A 14,014-nucleotide genomic window follows, 5' to 3' on the forward strand; every position below is an offset into this window, starting at 1 on the left:
CATGCCCTGTTTAAACCGGGGATGATGACATGAAACGGGGATGAAGCTTCAAATCGAAGGCAAGGATGGAGACCTTATCCCCTCAGCCCGGCCCACTGCCTGTGCCTGGCTGCCATGCCTAAGAATTAGGGGTTATATTAAATAGTTGAAACTTAAGCCGGTAAGTGTAAAATCAGCTTAGGATAGTGGTCTATACGTAAATTAAGAAACTAAGGATAAAATAATAATAAAAAAGCAAAGGCGGGGGCGGAAAAGGAAAGAGGAAGGAGACAGGTGGAAGCCTGCGTGGTCGAGCAAACAGTAATACGCCTCTCTCCCTTGAAAAACTCTCTGGATATTCCCTCTCCTTCATAAAAAGCAGGAGTGCAAAAGGCAAATACAAAGGAGAAGCAGAGGAAGAAGAAGGAATAAGAGGAGGAAAAGTTGAGAGAAGATAGAGATTGATCAGACTATTTTGTAATCGGAAGAGGGAAGATTTCAGATTCCCTCTTCCGATCATCAAACTCGTCATCCTGTTTCTTTTTTTCTCCCCTTTTCGATCGGTTTAACTCGAGAATTGAATCGGTTTTAGGATTTTTTTTTCGTCGTGTCGCGTCACCGGGAGAGGGTCGCGGTGGATTTTCGGCCGCCCGTCCTTCTTGTCCGTTGTTTTCTCCGAGCGGATGCGTTTTAGAGACACTGTGCAAAGCTGTAATCCTCTTCTCTCTCTCTCTCTCTCTCTCCTGTGGTTTTCTATGACGGCGATCGGTGCTGCTCATTAATTTTCTGTTTTAAAATTCTATGGAATTCGGTTTTTCTATTTTGCGCTTTCGTTTTACTTGGAATTTGATGATTCGATTTGTTTTGTTTTTTTTAAATTCACTTTTGATGTAGAGATTTGAAAGTATTTTGATTGATCGTTGATTTTTCTGATTTCTTCTTCTTCTTCGATAATGATGATGACGATAATGCATTATTTATTAATTTGCTTTTCTTTTTTCCCTTTTTGCTGTGTGTGATCTGATGACTGCATGTTATTGTTGTTTTGACATGCATTGATTCTGCCGTTTCCCTGGAAAAATTATGTTTTGATTCAGGAGAAGAAGTTTTTCTTTTGTTAAACTGGTTTACGAATATATTTAGGCGTTGACGTGAATTTAGGATTTTTTTTTGTTAATTGCCGAAAAATTGAGCTGCTTTTCTCTTAATCTCGTTTTTGTATGGGAAGACTTGGCAGTGAATGATGGAGTTGCTTCTTGTTCTTATTGGTTATCCGTTTTGATGCGCATCATGACTTCGATAGCGGATGTTTCCGAATTGATGATGCTGAGTTTGGATTTGTTCTTTTGTGCTGCTTTCCTCCCTTTTGACGTCGGTGGTTCCGTTTATAAAAAATCATCCCATATTCAGTTTGTTCAATTCGTCATTGTCTTGGGATGAGTTTCAGTGACGCTGAAAAATTTGAAAGCTTCGGTTTACATCTGAATCGACTGATCTTGGGTTTAATTCCGGGGATTTGTTTCTGTACCTGTAGCTTTTAAAAATTTGGAGATCTGCATCTATCTGGGTGATCTTGGGTTTGATCCTGTGTTTGTCAGCAAAAAGAGCAAGATAGATAAAAGAATGAAATCCTAGTTCCTTTCTCAGTGATTAACTTGGGCGATTGCAAATTAGGATGATTTCCAAATGATAAACAGAGTGCGAATGCAGAGTTGGGCACATTAAACAATGGGTCAGATGTAAATTTTGTCGAAATTTTTGTTGTACAAGTTACCCACTTTGCTAATCAGGCTTCTTTTCTCCATCATGATTATTATACAAGTTATCCACATTACTAATCAGGCCTTCTTTTCTCCTTCATGGAAAAGTGGATAGTAAAACATGACCTGGAATAATGTATGCTTCTTGTGTAAATCTTCATTGCTGATATCCTTTTCATATTGCAACTTGCTAGGCCAGCAGTTTTGGTCAAATATTTGCTCCCCATCATTTTGTCCATGATCTGTTTATTCATATTCCATATATCCTTCCAAACGTTGAGCATTTTAATTATTCGGACAGCTGCAATTAATGCTTGAAGTATTCCTGTGTTCGGTCTCCTGATCAAATATGTTTGAGAGCAATGTGAAAGTTTATGGTGATGATTGTGAGTTCTGAGGTGTACATTTAGTATTAATATTAGACAACCAAATTTGTGATTTTTATCACTATTCTGTTAGTAAGCTTTTCCATTGGCATTGTATCTTGTGGTTAACAGAAGGAAGCTGAATGTGAGTATTAGATGAATCCCAGCAGATAGGTGTACATATCTAAGTTTTAGTCATGCAGGCTTGAGAGCGCTGAATGATTTGGTTTCTTTTTTAAATGCAGCCTCCGTTTTCCGTGCTTCTTTACTTGATTGAGGGCACTGCAAGCAGCAGTGCCCATGGACACCACCACAAGTGGACCCTTCTCGCAATCCTCAGCAATTCAGTATCATGGGATTGTCGATCAGTCACTCACCCTTGTCTCTCAGGTGCAAACATATCATCGTCAGCAGCGGCATTGCTTTGGAGAATCTACTCCTGGGGAGTTCCCTTTAGCTGCCAATCCCTCCATCGTTCTTCATGTACTCACAGGGTGTAATCTGGATCCGCATGACCTTGCGATGCTCGAGGCAAGCTTCCAATTTGTCAATTCTCACCATACAAAGTGGTTTCTGGTTTAGAATTGATAATGCTTCTCTTTTCATTATTGAGTTTGTTGCAGGTGACATGTTCCTTCTTCAGGCAGCCTGCTCACTTTGCTCCTGATACTGAACTTTCAATATCTGAGCTCGCGGCACTGGACATGTGCCAGAAAAGAGCCATCTTTAAGCCTATGAACAAACAAGAACGGGAGTTCCTGAAGGAGAAGTGTGGGGGATCGTGGAAATTGGTTCTGAGGTTCTTGCTGGCAGGAGAAAAGTGTTGCAGGCGAGAAAAATCTCAAGCAATAGCTGGTCCTGGACACAGCATAACGGTGACATCAAAAGGAACTGTCTATTCCTTTGGGTCTAATAATTCCGGTCAGCTTGGCCATGGGACCCTTGAAGAAGAATTTCGACCACGCCTGATCAGGTTGTCTTGGATGTGGAGTTACAACATTTTTAATCTGTTTGTCAGTGTTTCTATTTCCATGTCCTGATAATTTAGTCACCTTGGCTTAGTTTTGATAAGACCAGTTTCCGTCCTTTGTTTTACTGTTCAGGTCCTTGGCTGGTATTCGAATTATTCAAGCAGCAGCTGGTGCTGGCAGGACAATGCTGATCAGTGATTCTGGGCAAGTATACGTCTTTGGAAAGGACTCGTTTGGTGAAGCCGAGTATGATGGCCAAGGGGGAAAATGTGTGACAACCCCACAACTGGTCGACTCCTTGAAGGATATATTTGTCGTTCAAGCAGCCATTGGCAATTTCTTTACTGCAGTTCTCTCCAGAGAGGGAAATATTTATACCTTTGCATGGGGTTCTGATGCAAAACTTGGTCACCAGTCTGAACCAAATGATGTGGAGCCTCATCTCATGGGGGGTGCTCTGGAAAATATCCCTGTGGTACAGATTGCAGCAGGATACTGTTACCTTCTTGCACTGGCATGTCAACCTAGTGGAATGTAAGTTCTATATTTGTGTAGTGTCGGAATTTTTATGTATTTATGCAGCTGCGGTCTACAGCTGAAGTATCTTTATGTCTCTGCAATTGCTGTTTGGAACTCAAATATCTTACTGAAAATGCTTCACTATGTTACAGGTCTGTGTATTCTGTTGGTTGTGGATTGGGAGGAAAGCTTGGGCATGGTTGTAGAACTGATGAAAAACAACCACGTTTAATAGAACAGTTTCGGACTTTGAATCTTCAGCCTGTTGTAGTGGCTGCTGGTGCCTGGCATGCAGCAGTGGTTGGAAAAGATGGGCGTGTCTGCACATGGGGTTGGGGTCGTTATGGATGCCTCGGACACGGGAATGAGGAGTGCGAGACTGTTCCAAAGGTTGTGGAGTCCTTGAATGGAATCAAATCTGTTCATGTTGCAACCGGTGACTATACAACATTTGTGGTTTCTGAAAATGGGGATGTCTACTCTTTTGGTTGTGGAGAATCTTCTAGCCTAGGGCACTCCACTGGTACTGATGGGCAGGTATTCTCCCATTCAATTGACCTCGTGTATGAGATTGTGGAGACTGTTATGCTTTTAATGATGGAGATGTTGAAAAAGATGCACATCTTTCTTTAAACAAATTCGTTGTTCATGGCATCATTATCTTGTTGGTGTTTGGTTATGACTGCTTCTACCCTCATGAGGTCTAATTTTGTGCTGCAGGCAAACAGACACGTGAATGTGCTGAATCCTGAATTGGTTACGTCGCTCAAGCAGGCAAATGAAAGGGTTGTGCAAATTAGCCTAACTAATTCAATTTACTGGAATGCACATACTTTTGCTATGACAGATTCAGGAAGGCTTTATGCATTTGGTGCTGGTGACAAGGGGCAGCTAGGCACCACACTCATGGCTCATCAGAGTGAGAGGGGCAATCCTGAGCGGGTCAATATAGACCTTAATTAAATTATACCCCATTCATGTCCTTGTTTATTCCTGTTAGCCTAGTTTATTTGCTCCACAAAGTCTTCTACTCTTGTTTGATATCACCCTTCTATGTTCTTGTCTAATTGTAAATATGAAATGGCATGTGAATTGAACGGTCAAGTTAAATTGCAATTCTAGCATTTTATTCATAAATGTTCCATCAAGATTGAAGCCTTACGTCTTAGTACGTGTCTTGACAACATTCTTTGTTGTCTGTTTCTACTAGTTCTAATTTTCTGTTTACTTCTTGGTATGGATGTTGTAGGTATTTTAGCTAAGAAGACAGTATTTTGTATGGTTCTATTTGCTATTTGTAGATTTCAGGCTACAACTTTGTCAATTTGCAGAAATTAGGCAAGAACCTGATCTGAATGTTGGTCTCCGAAGGATGCGAAGCTAAGCCGCTAACACTACACTTTGACATGTCTCTGTCTAGGTAAGTGCATTAACATCTGTTCTAACACGCATTTAGGGGATATATTCTATCCTGTTGTGAAGGAATCCTTATTATGTCACTGAGGAAATTAGAGTGTTTCTTCATTCTAGCAAGGTATTGAAGTGTCGAACCTCATAATTTCCCTTTTCTTTTCGTTCTTGTAGGAACTGTTGGCATGTCCCAACATTTTTGGGAATTTGATTTCTGCAAATGATTTTGGAAATCCCTCAAAACGTGATGTTTGTGGTTCTTTGCAGGATATCATAAACAACCTTCACTTTGTTTCAAGTATTTAGTTTTCTTGAATCTAATTATTAGTTACATGTACTGGTTATTCTTTCTGCCAAACCACCTATTCTTTCTTATATTGTATGCTAGTATTGTTATGTCTATTCAACAACATTTCTATACATTTTTTGCTTGTTACCATGATTATTATCAGGCTGAGATCCATAGTAAGCAATTATTATGTGTTCAACCGACAGTAGCAAACTCCAATTTTGGGTTAATTCTCGTTAGCCTGAACTTGACATGTTTACTGCAAATTTTGGACTCCTTGCTGTAACCGATGACATTGCTCACCTACACCTGGAATGAACCATTTTGCCCTGCTAGTAATCCTATGGTTCTTCAACTGTTGTCATTTTGTGTTTGCCTCTATGTCACCTGGGTATGGGTGCGGGTATGGAGGGTATGACACAGCAATTCCAAAAAATGTGGGTACGAGGATACGGCTATATATATATATATAATAATAAACTCAATATAATTAAAATATATATGCTATATCTAAAATATATATTATATACTGAAAATATAATTATAAATTATAAATTAAATATAAATTTATATGTATGGAGGGTAAAATGGTGTGTCCGGGTGTTGACGCATGTCGACATGGGTATCAAGGGCAAAATGGAGTGTCCGGGTACCATATGTTTGCCTGCAATTTCTTGTCTATTTGGATAAAATATCGGTAAAACAGTATTCTTTTTATAATCTAAATAGTATTGACAAACAAAAGAAGTTGAGTTGTATATAATCTAGATAATAGAACAAAAGGTTAATAAATCCATGTGCTTCTCATCTATAAAATAATGTTTGATATTTCCTCTGCTGCTTCTCTGAGCAATATCTGGAGTCAATTAACACTGCAAATTATAGGAAAGCAACAAGATATAGTTCTACCAGTTGATGGACCTATCTTTGGAATTTAGGCAACTGAGATTCAGCCCCTGTGGACACAGAAAACCAAGGAGTCAGCCCTGAACAAATGATAAATTTTCTCCAGGAATTCGGTCTTACAACATGCTCATACAAGAGATTTGAAGTTGGTGCTTTAAAAAAAAAAAGGTTGGTGACTCAGAAAAAAAAAGAAATTTAAGTTGGTATAATGAAAAATATTTATGCAGTGAACAAAATCCATTGATATGTTGGATTATAGCCTGTTGTTTTTTCCTTATGGATTAGATTTAGAAGAAAACAGGGAATTGCCTGAAATACTATACATTTATTTAGGCACTTTTGACTGTTGATGATCATTCTTTTTAATTCAATGGCCACGTCTACTCATTGTTCTGATGGTGATTAGTGTGCAAATAAAAGGCCACAGTGCTCATAGTCTTTCTCTTCATCTTGTTTTCGTTGCAGGTTCTTAATGGCTGCTACAGCTGGGCCAATTGGTTGCTCTCTCTCTCTCTGTTCTTCGACTCTGCGTTTCTAAAATTAACCGTTTCATCTGTGCCCTCTACCAAGGGGGCTGAGAGCTTTAGTAATGGGGCGGGTGGACGCTATCTAGGTATAGTTGGATGGTCTAGGCATCGGCGGGTGTGGTAATCTTAGGCTTCAGTAAACCTTGCTCGACCTTCAGTGGTTATCCCCATGAGCTTATTTCTTAACTGTTTATGATTAATTCTAATACAATTTTTCTTCTTAAGTAAACCTTGCTCTGGTAAGACCGTAAGATTAGTATATCTACCCTTTACTGTTTAATAGGGAATATTTGCCCTGGAGGTCTCGGTGGGCTTCGGGGAATCAACCTCATTGATCTTTAGAGCTTAAACCTAGACTCATCCAACTCAATGTGACAAATATGGTGACATTTTGAAAATATCACAATATTAAGTCAGCAATTTTAAAGCGGTCAAATTATTGCACTGTAAAAAATCGTGGTGAATTTTGGGTTTTCAGAATTTTTTCTGATCTTACAGCAATGTTTATGCTTTTAGTGGCAATATCTCATATTTCTTTATGTTTTTATTTTATTTTTTTTTACACATTTTTCTAATTCTATGTAATTATTGGCTTTTTGATTGCCGTTTTTATTCTTTTGTGGTTACTAAACAACTTACAAGCAACGCTACCTTTGGTTTCAATTGAGACATAGTTCATGATTGCAAATTTGGGGGCACATGAATCCTATGCGGTTAATGGTATGAAACCACCTTAGTAACGATCTCCCTTATCCAATTAGAAAAACGACGGCCGAACCCAAGATTGGATAATGTTTCAAATAGAAATAGCCAATATACTGAATCATAAGCTTTATAAAAATCAAGCTTTAAAGAAAAGTACGGTTGACCACTAGCCTCCAGGGAATGAATGACTTCTAAAGCAAAAATAAAAGACTGATGAACTCACCTATTAGAGATGAACGCAAACTGAGCCTCTGAAAAAATCTGGTCCACCACTGTTTTTGTTCTAGAGGCCTAAACTTTAGCAACCATCCGATAAATAGCTCCCATTACTGATATCAGTTAGAAACAAGAGATATCTACAACCTCATTATCTTTGGGGATAAGAGAAATAAGAGCCACATGAACTGGCCTGGGCAACCAAGAATTATGATAAAACTCATCAAACATTTGGATCACGTCGAACTTAACGCAATCCCAAAAGTTGTTGAAAAAGTTCACATGAAAACCGTCCACTCCTAGCGCCTTCCATCAGGATAACTCCTTAATGACCCTATAAATTTCATCTTCAGTGAACCTTCGTTGTAAAACATGTGCTTGATGTTGTGGAATCATCCCAAAGAAGTCTGAGCCAATGACGCCACCTGAATCCGCTGGTATGGAATACAACTTTTTAAAATATTCAGTAATTGCCGATCTGACTGTCTGATCCTGATATAAGACGCCTTCAATATAAATGTATGACACCATTCTTTGTCCACGGCGAATGAGATGCATAGGAGTGAAAAAATATGTTGTTATCATCACCTATCGCCAGCCACTTCACTCGAGCACACTGCTTTCACTTTAACTCCTCTTTCACCCTCCAACGTTTTAATAACTTCGAGAGTTCCGTAATCCTCATCTGCAAGGACTCCAACAGCGAGTCAGACTTGTCGTCCGGGGAAGACAAGGCTTGAAACAATGAAGAAATCTCTGTTTCCCACCCATTCATATTGTGAAACTTCTCCACTTTCTGCCTGTGCAACCAATTTCTGCTATCTTTTGCGAGCTGACATAACTTCTTGTGACACCGACCCTACTTTCTTTTACATTTTTATTTCATGAATCTGCAATAACCGCCAAAAAATATGACTTCCAACCACAACTGCTCAAACATAAACCTGCGGGCAGAGTGAAACCTTCCCCCCCAATGCAAGATCACCTGACCATGATATGATATCAAAGGTGCAAGCACTACCCCCTGATATCAGAGATAATATATAGCAATCTTGAAGATATAAAAATTCTCTCCAACACCCTATAGCATGGGCAAACGCACCTGTTTGACCACGAGTATCGCTCCCAAGACAATGGAATGGGGTACAATTGATGCCTATCAACAAAATCTTGAAAACCATGCACAGATGGGTTAGGGAACACTAAATTATTAGAATCATGTACTGACAACAAACAATTGAAATCCCCCATAAAAAAAATGATAAGATCTCCATGTGAGCGCAAAATTCTACTTAAATCCTCTCATAATGCTGGCCTCAGAGGGGCGTAATTTGGCCCATATACCGCTGTATACACCACTTTCTGATCATATGCTCTCAAAGAAAAAATGTAATGGACACTGAAAACAACCTCAAGTCCACCTATGTAGCTCCCAACGATGACTTCCACAAGATTAGAATGCCTCAAGCATGGTTGATCACAGGCTTGAAAGAGTAACCGGCACCTTTCCAAATTTCTGACACGGTAGCAAGCACTATATGGTCCATTTTTTGTTTCACATACGGCCATAATATATGGCTTTTCCTGTCTCACCCAAGAACGTTCGCTTAGTTGGGCAATTTAAGCTCCTAATGTTCCAACAACTTAATTTCATCGTACATAATCTGATAGAATCCGTGGCATATGAGGCCTCGATGACCTGTGTGGAGATACTGCATGTCTGGTCATTGCATATGATCTTGATCTCCGCCATCTGGAACCATATGTATTCCCCCGTCACCGGCCACAACTGACTCTTCCTGAAATCCAATTCGACTATTTCCAACGGTCTTGACCACTGCTGCCACACTCATATTTATCTCCGTAGAGATGGCCTCCAACTGCAGCGTAGAAAGGGAGATACCAAGCAAGTCTCGTACCCCGAAACCCCAACTCTTGTTTAATAAGGAGGTCCTCATCCACGTGTATAAATCCTGATTGTCCTTCACCCTCCTCCAGCTCACTTGCCAAATCCCCCCTCAGTGTGTCTTTCCATAAAGGACAAGGATAATGGACAGCCCGTCGTTACGTACGCCTGGATGGAAAGCTAATGAAACAGGAGTGCAAAAAGGCCCGCATCCTTATAGCGGTACCCGCCGCAAAACCCCCCTGGGAAAGGCACGAGGATCGTGGCATGCAAGAGGCATCCCGCACTCAACCTGTGTCGATATCCTGTAACCGACGTCATGATTGCCTGATCGTGAAATGAGAAGCCAAAAGGCGCATCTCGATACTTCCCCCTGCCAACTGGGCCATTTTTGGACGCAATAGTCGAGGTGTCGTTCATGTGTGGTTGACGTTGGACATCCGTCGGAGGATGAAGAACGCTCACTGGCAAAGAAGCCGGAAAAATTCTTTCCATGAGGCGGCCAGGCCTGATTATGGTGCTCCCGAAGAAGGAAGTTACCTTAAACGCACGGAAGGAAGTTGACGGTGCATCCAGATCTCCGACCTGCGCCCAAGGTGAGAGAGAGAGAGAGAGAGAGAGAGAGAGAGAGAGAGAGAGTTCAACTTAAAATAAAATAAAATAAAATAATTGCAAGATCCAATACTTATCAATCTGTCAAGGTAGAGAACCAAAATTCTTAGATGTCAGAATTCCAACTGTGAAAGGCATTCTGTGCAGTTGGTTGATGGGTGGCGAGAAATGAGAAAGGAAGGCATGAAACATGATGGCACAAAAGCCTATACAATTTGATTGGGTTTTTATGAAATGTGATGCCTTCGCTTACCTACAATCCTCCTTTGCTCCCATTTCCTCCCTTTCACTCTTTACATGTTCCGGTCAAAGGCGTCAGAGAGCAAGCTTGTGCTCATTTATCATCCTGAGCAAAAGTTTGGATTTGAGCTCAAGCTCCAGCTCCAGCTCCAGCTGGGTTGAACCGAGCCTTTCATATGAGCTGAACATAAACAATTTTATTCGATCTCAATATAAGCTCAAGTGTTGCCCACAAGAGCTCTACGGGCCTGACTAGGTGGGCTGAGTTAAAAGCATTCAAGTTGAAGGATATTGAGAGTTCGATACCTAAGGTGCACGTCCTTTGTCATAAGGCTGAATGGATAGTTTCCCTGGCTGCTACGGAAAAGTAAATGAAGTTCTACACCATTAACAGCAAAAACAGAGTAGAAAATGCGACGCCTTGAGAATTAATTTCAACCAATTGTTCGATCTTGAATGGACTTTCCAGTAAAAACTGTGTGACCCGCTCCATTTACCTTGATCAACCAGTTCTCGGCATGTTTATTCGGACCCAACAACACCCATCATTCGCATCTCGCAGTTGCTATTTCTGTGTGTTGTGTACTCTGAGTACTTTGTAAAGTACTCGAGCACGATCACCTAACAGCGTGCCAGGCCAGATAACTGTGTTATAAAAGAAATAAAGACTTCCGACAAATTGCAGCTTTCAGGAATCAACCAAGAGAACAGCATGGGGTCTCGGGTTCAAATCCCACAGAGGTTATCCCCTTGCTTGCCTGTCCAAAAAACACTTCAGAGTAAAATGCATATACTGATTCTTTGCAATAATAAGATAAACAGGTGAATGCATCCACTTATGATACCTAATTCTTTCTAGAATAAGGGGGGCATTCAGATGCTTTGAGCACCAGTGATGCTGTCTGGTGTCCAGTGATTTTCACATTAACAAATATCACAGTAATTTATAACCAGAATTAAACAATAAATGGATATGAACACAAGAAAGAAAGATCATTCGTAGGTCTATGAATACCTCTGAAAAGTGGGTTGTATTTGAAAATAAAGCCCGACGTCATTGCGCGAACACGTGTAAACGGGAGGATTTTCTTTCCGATATAACGAATCGGGTCAGGGGCTGACGGTGATCGGTAGGGGGGGGGGGGGGGGGGGGTTTCTTTCTGATGTTGTTCATCTCTGTGATGAACACGTGACTATATTGTGTTGTGTACTTCTTATACTGTTCGGGTCTCACAAATTTTCTCGGGTGCCATTGATGCTTTAGGGCACGTTTGAAAATGTAGGAAAAGCTACGCAAAATAGGAAATCTGAATGAATTTTCTGACCCTTTCAAGCAAGAGAAATTTTCTCTAAGAGAGTTTTTCTAAGGGCATGTTTGGAAGAAAAAAAAACTTTCATAGAAAAAGAAAGTTTTGCATACGAGAGTTTTTGATTCTCGAGAAATTCTCCTTAAGAAAAGTTTTTCGCTTGTTTGTGTAGCACGGTGTTAGAAAATGTGAAAAAACATATGATGGGTGGCGAGGGGAAGAGCCACTTTATGAGCAAAGTGGGCACAAGGGGCTTAACCTAAAGCATACATTAAAGTTCCTCGGGTTAGGGTGGGTACCACTCAAGCCCGACCCAGAGGCAGGGCATGATTGTGCCCCAAACCCCAAGCCCAGACTCCCGACACCACCTCTCTCTCTTTCTTATTTTTGCTGAGGCCGGTTCCCTATATCCAGTCATTCGCTGTTCAACGGCGATAGACAACATGCAAGACTTCTTCTCCATGAGCTGTTTTTTAAGGCTAGGTTTTTGGTGATTTTTTTATTTAGCATTTGATTTAGGCTTTTTATTAGGACTTTTTCAATTAAAATATAAAATTATGATTATTGTTTGTTAGGATTTAGGTTTTAAATTTGCTTTTTCATAAATAGTTGCATTTTAATAATTAGATTTTAGGGTTTTTTGAGTTTTAAGGTTAATTTTTTTCTTTTTGTGGAGTTAAGGTTTTGGCTTATTTTCCCCAATTTTATTTCCTATGTTCCTATTTTATTCTGTATAGGATTTTCTTTTCCTAATTTTATAACTGTAATGCAATTGATGCAATGTATATGTCAATGATTTGTTGTTTTTGTTTTTCATCAAGATCTAGCGTTTGTTGAAGATAATTGCATGATTATTGTTGTTCTTTTAAATTTATGGCATAAATTAATATGAGCCAAACAGTTGTAGAATCTTAACAGATTTAAAGAAACTATTGTTACTTAATGTAGTTTGAAGCCTTCTTTATCATGATCATAAAATAAAAGGCTTCATTATTTAAAAGTCATCTCTATACTCATACTTAAATATTGAAAGATGGTTAATGTTTGTTGATGATCTGGCCAATTTGGCACTATTTGTTCAATAGGGTAATCGTCATTTTCATTGTAAATTGGAGCAGCAAAGATGATATCAATTATTAATGAATCATGTTATGTACACCAAATTGTATTTCTTATTTTGTATCATTAGTATATCAATTGGAGTTGTATCAATGTGGTATTCTATTCTCTTGGTATTGGTTGTGTAATGGTAGTTGCTTTTTATGGATAAAATGAAAGAATAAAATCAATATTTTTATTCTTTTGGTATTAATTCTTTTTCAATTAGCATAATGTACGAATTATAATGGTTGTTAGGGTTTAAGTCTTTTTATTTATTTATTTTAATCGCATGGATATTGTTTAATTAGGGTTTAGTGTTTTTTTTTCAATAAGCATTAGGCATGAATAATAAATACTTGATTTTGGTTAGAATATTATGAGTTTTATTTCTTTTTTTTAATTAGAATAAACCCATGTTTCTTTTTAAGATTTAGGGTATTGATTTAGATTTTTTTTCAAATGATATAAATGTTCAATTAGGGTTATATGATTTTTTTGTGCTATTTTTCTTTTCAACTATCATTAAACATGATTTCATTAATTCTCTAAACTTATTCTTTCAAAGAGTGCTTGCTTTTGGTTATCAGAGCCTTAAATCTTTGATTTTTTAGGATTTAAATGTTTTGTTTTGGTTTTTCAAATAATATAATATTTAATTAAGGGTGTTTTTTTTTTCAGTTAGCATGTCTATGAATGATGGCTGTTAGGATTTACAAAAACTATTTGATCATTTTTTGAAAATATATTGTTAGTATATTTTTATTAATAATTATTTTTTATTTTGATTGTATATTTGTGCCCACCCTCGATGGGTGGTGGTGGTGGTGAGATGGGTGGTGAGGAATATAAAAATAAATTTTCTCTTGATAGAAAACATTCTTCCACCACCCTTCACGGAGGAATGCTTCTTATCAAAAAAGTATACTTTTTAGAAAAAACTCTCTCGTTTGGAAAGGTCAGAAACATTCCTCTCGTTTACACTCCTCACCACCCATGCCACCACCACCACCATCCATCTCACTACCACTACCACCAGCCGATCAAGGGAGGCCAGTGACCACCCACCAGTGGTGCATCTTGTTCATGGTGATGCTCTCATTAGTGAGAATGAGGAAGATGACTAGCAAATCCACTAAGGCAGTGACATCCATCTCTCCCCCCTCGTCGTCGTCATACCACACCAATACGAATGAGACAACAG

At 39.1% G+C, this 14,014-nt stretch overlaps 1 protein-coding gene across 1 annotated transcript; it reads left to right on the forward strand.

Moving 5' to 3' along the window:
• Positions 1 to 332: 332 nt before the first annotated feature.
• On the forward strand, positions 333 to 4,732 carry LOC149840791 (ultraviolet-B receptor UVR8-like). The gene is made up of 6 exons (XM_090003336.1): positions 333 to 690; positions 2,350 to 2,650; positions 2,728 to 3,077; positions 3,208 to 3,609; positions 3,747 to 4,131; positions 4,315 to 4,732. Exons 2-6 carry the CDS (start codon positions 2,405 to 2,407, stop codon positions 4,555 to 4,557), a joined length of 1,626 nt encoding a protein of 541 aa, XP_089859462.1. The 5' UTR covers positions 333 to 690; positions 2,350 to 2,404; the 3' UTR covers positions 4,558 to 4,732.
• Positions 4,733 to 14,014: the final 9,282 nt, after the last annotated feature.

The sequence above is a fragment of the Nuphar pumila genome, chromosome 4, assembly GCF_984573655.1.
Source record: "Nuphar pumila chromosome 4, dmNupPumi1.hap1.1, whole genome shotgun sequence".
Taxonomy (NCBI): domain Eukaryota; kingdom Viridiplantae; phylum Streptophyta; class Magnoliopsida; order Nymphaeales; family Nymphaeaceae; genus Nuphar; species Nuphar pumila.

What these genes read in the sequence shown, in the direction of transcription:
- LOC149840791 (XM_090003336.1), top strand. Translation starts at nt 2,405, where the DNA reads ATGGACACCACCACAAGTGGACCCTTCTCGCAATCCTCAGCAATTCAG. An exon ending in TTTCGACCACGCCTGATCAG is followed by an intron (nt 3,078 to 3,207) that starts GTTGTCTTGGAT and finishes TTTACTGTTCAG; the next exon opens with GTCCTTGGCTGGTATTCGAA. An exon ending in GCATGTCAACCTAGTGGAAT is followed by an intron (nt 3,610 to 3,746) that starts GTAAGTTCTATA and finishes ACTATGTTACAG; the next exon opens with GTCTGTGTATTCTGTTGGTT.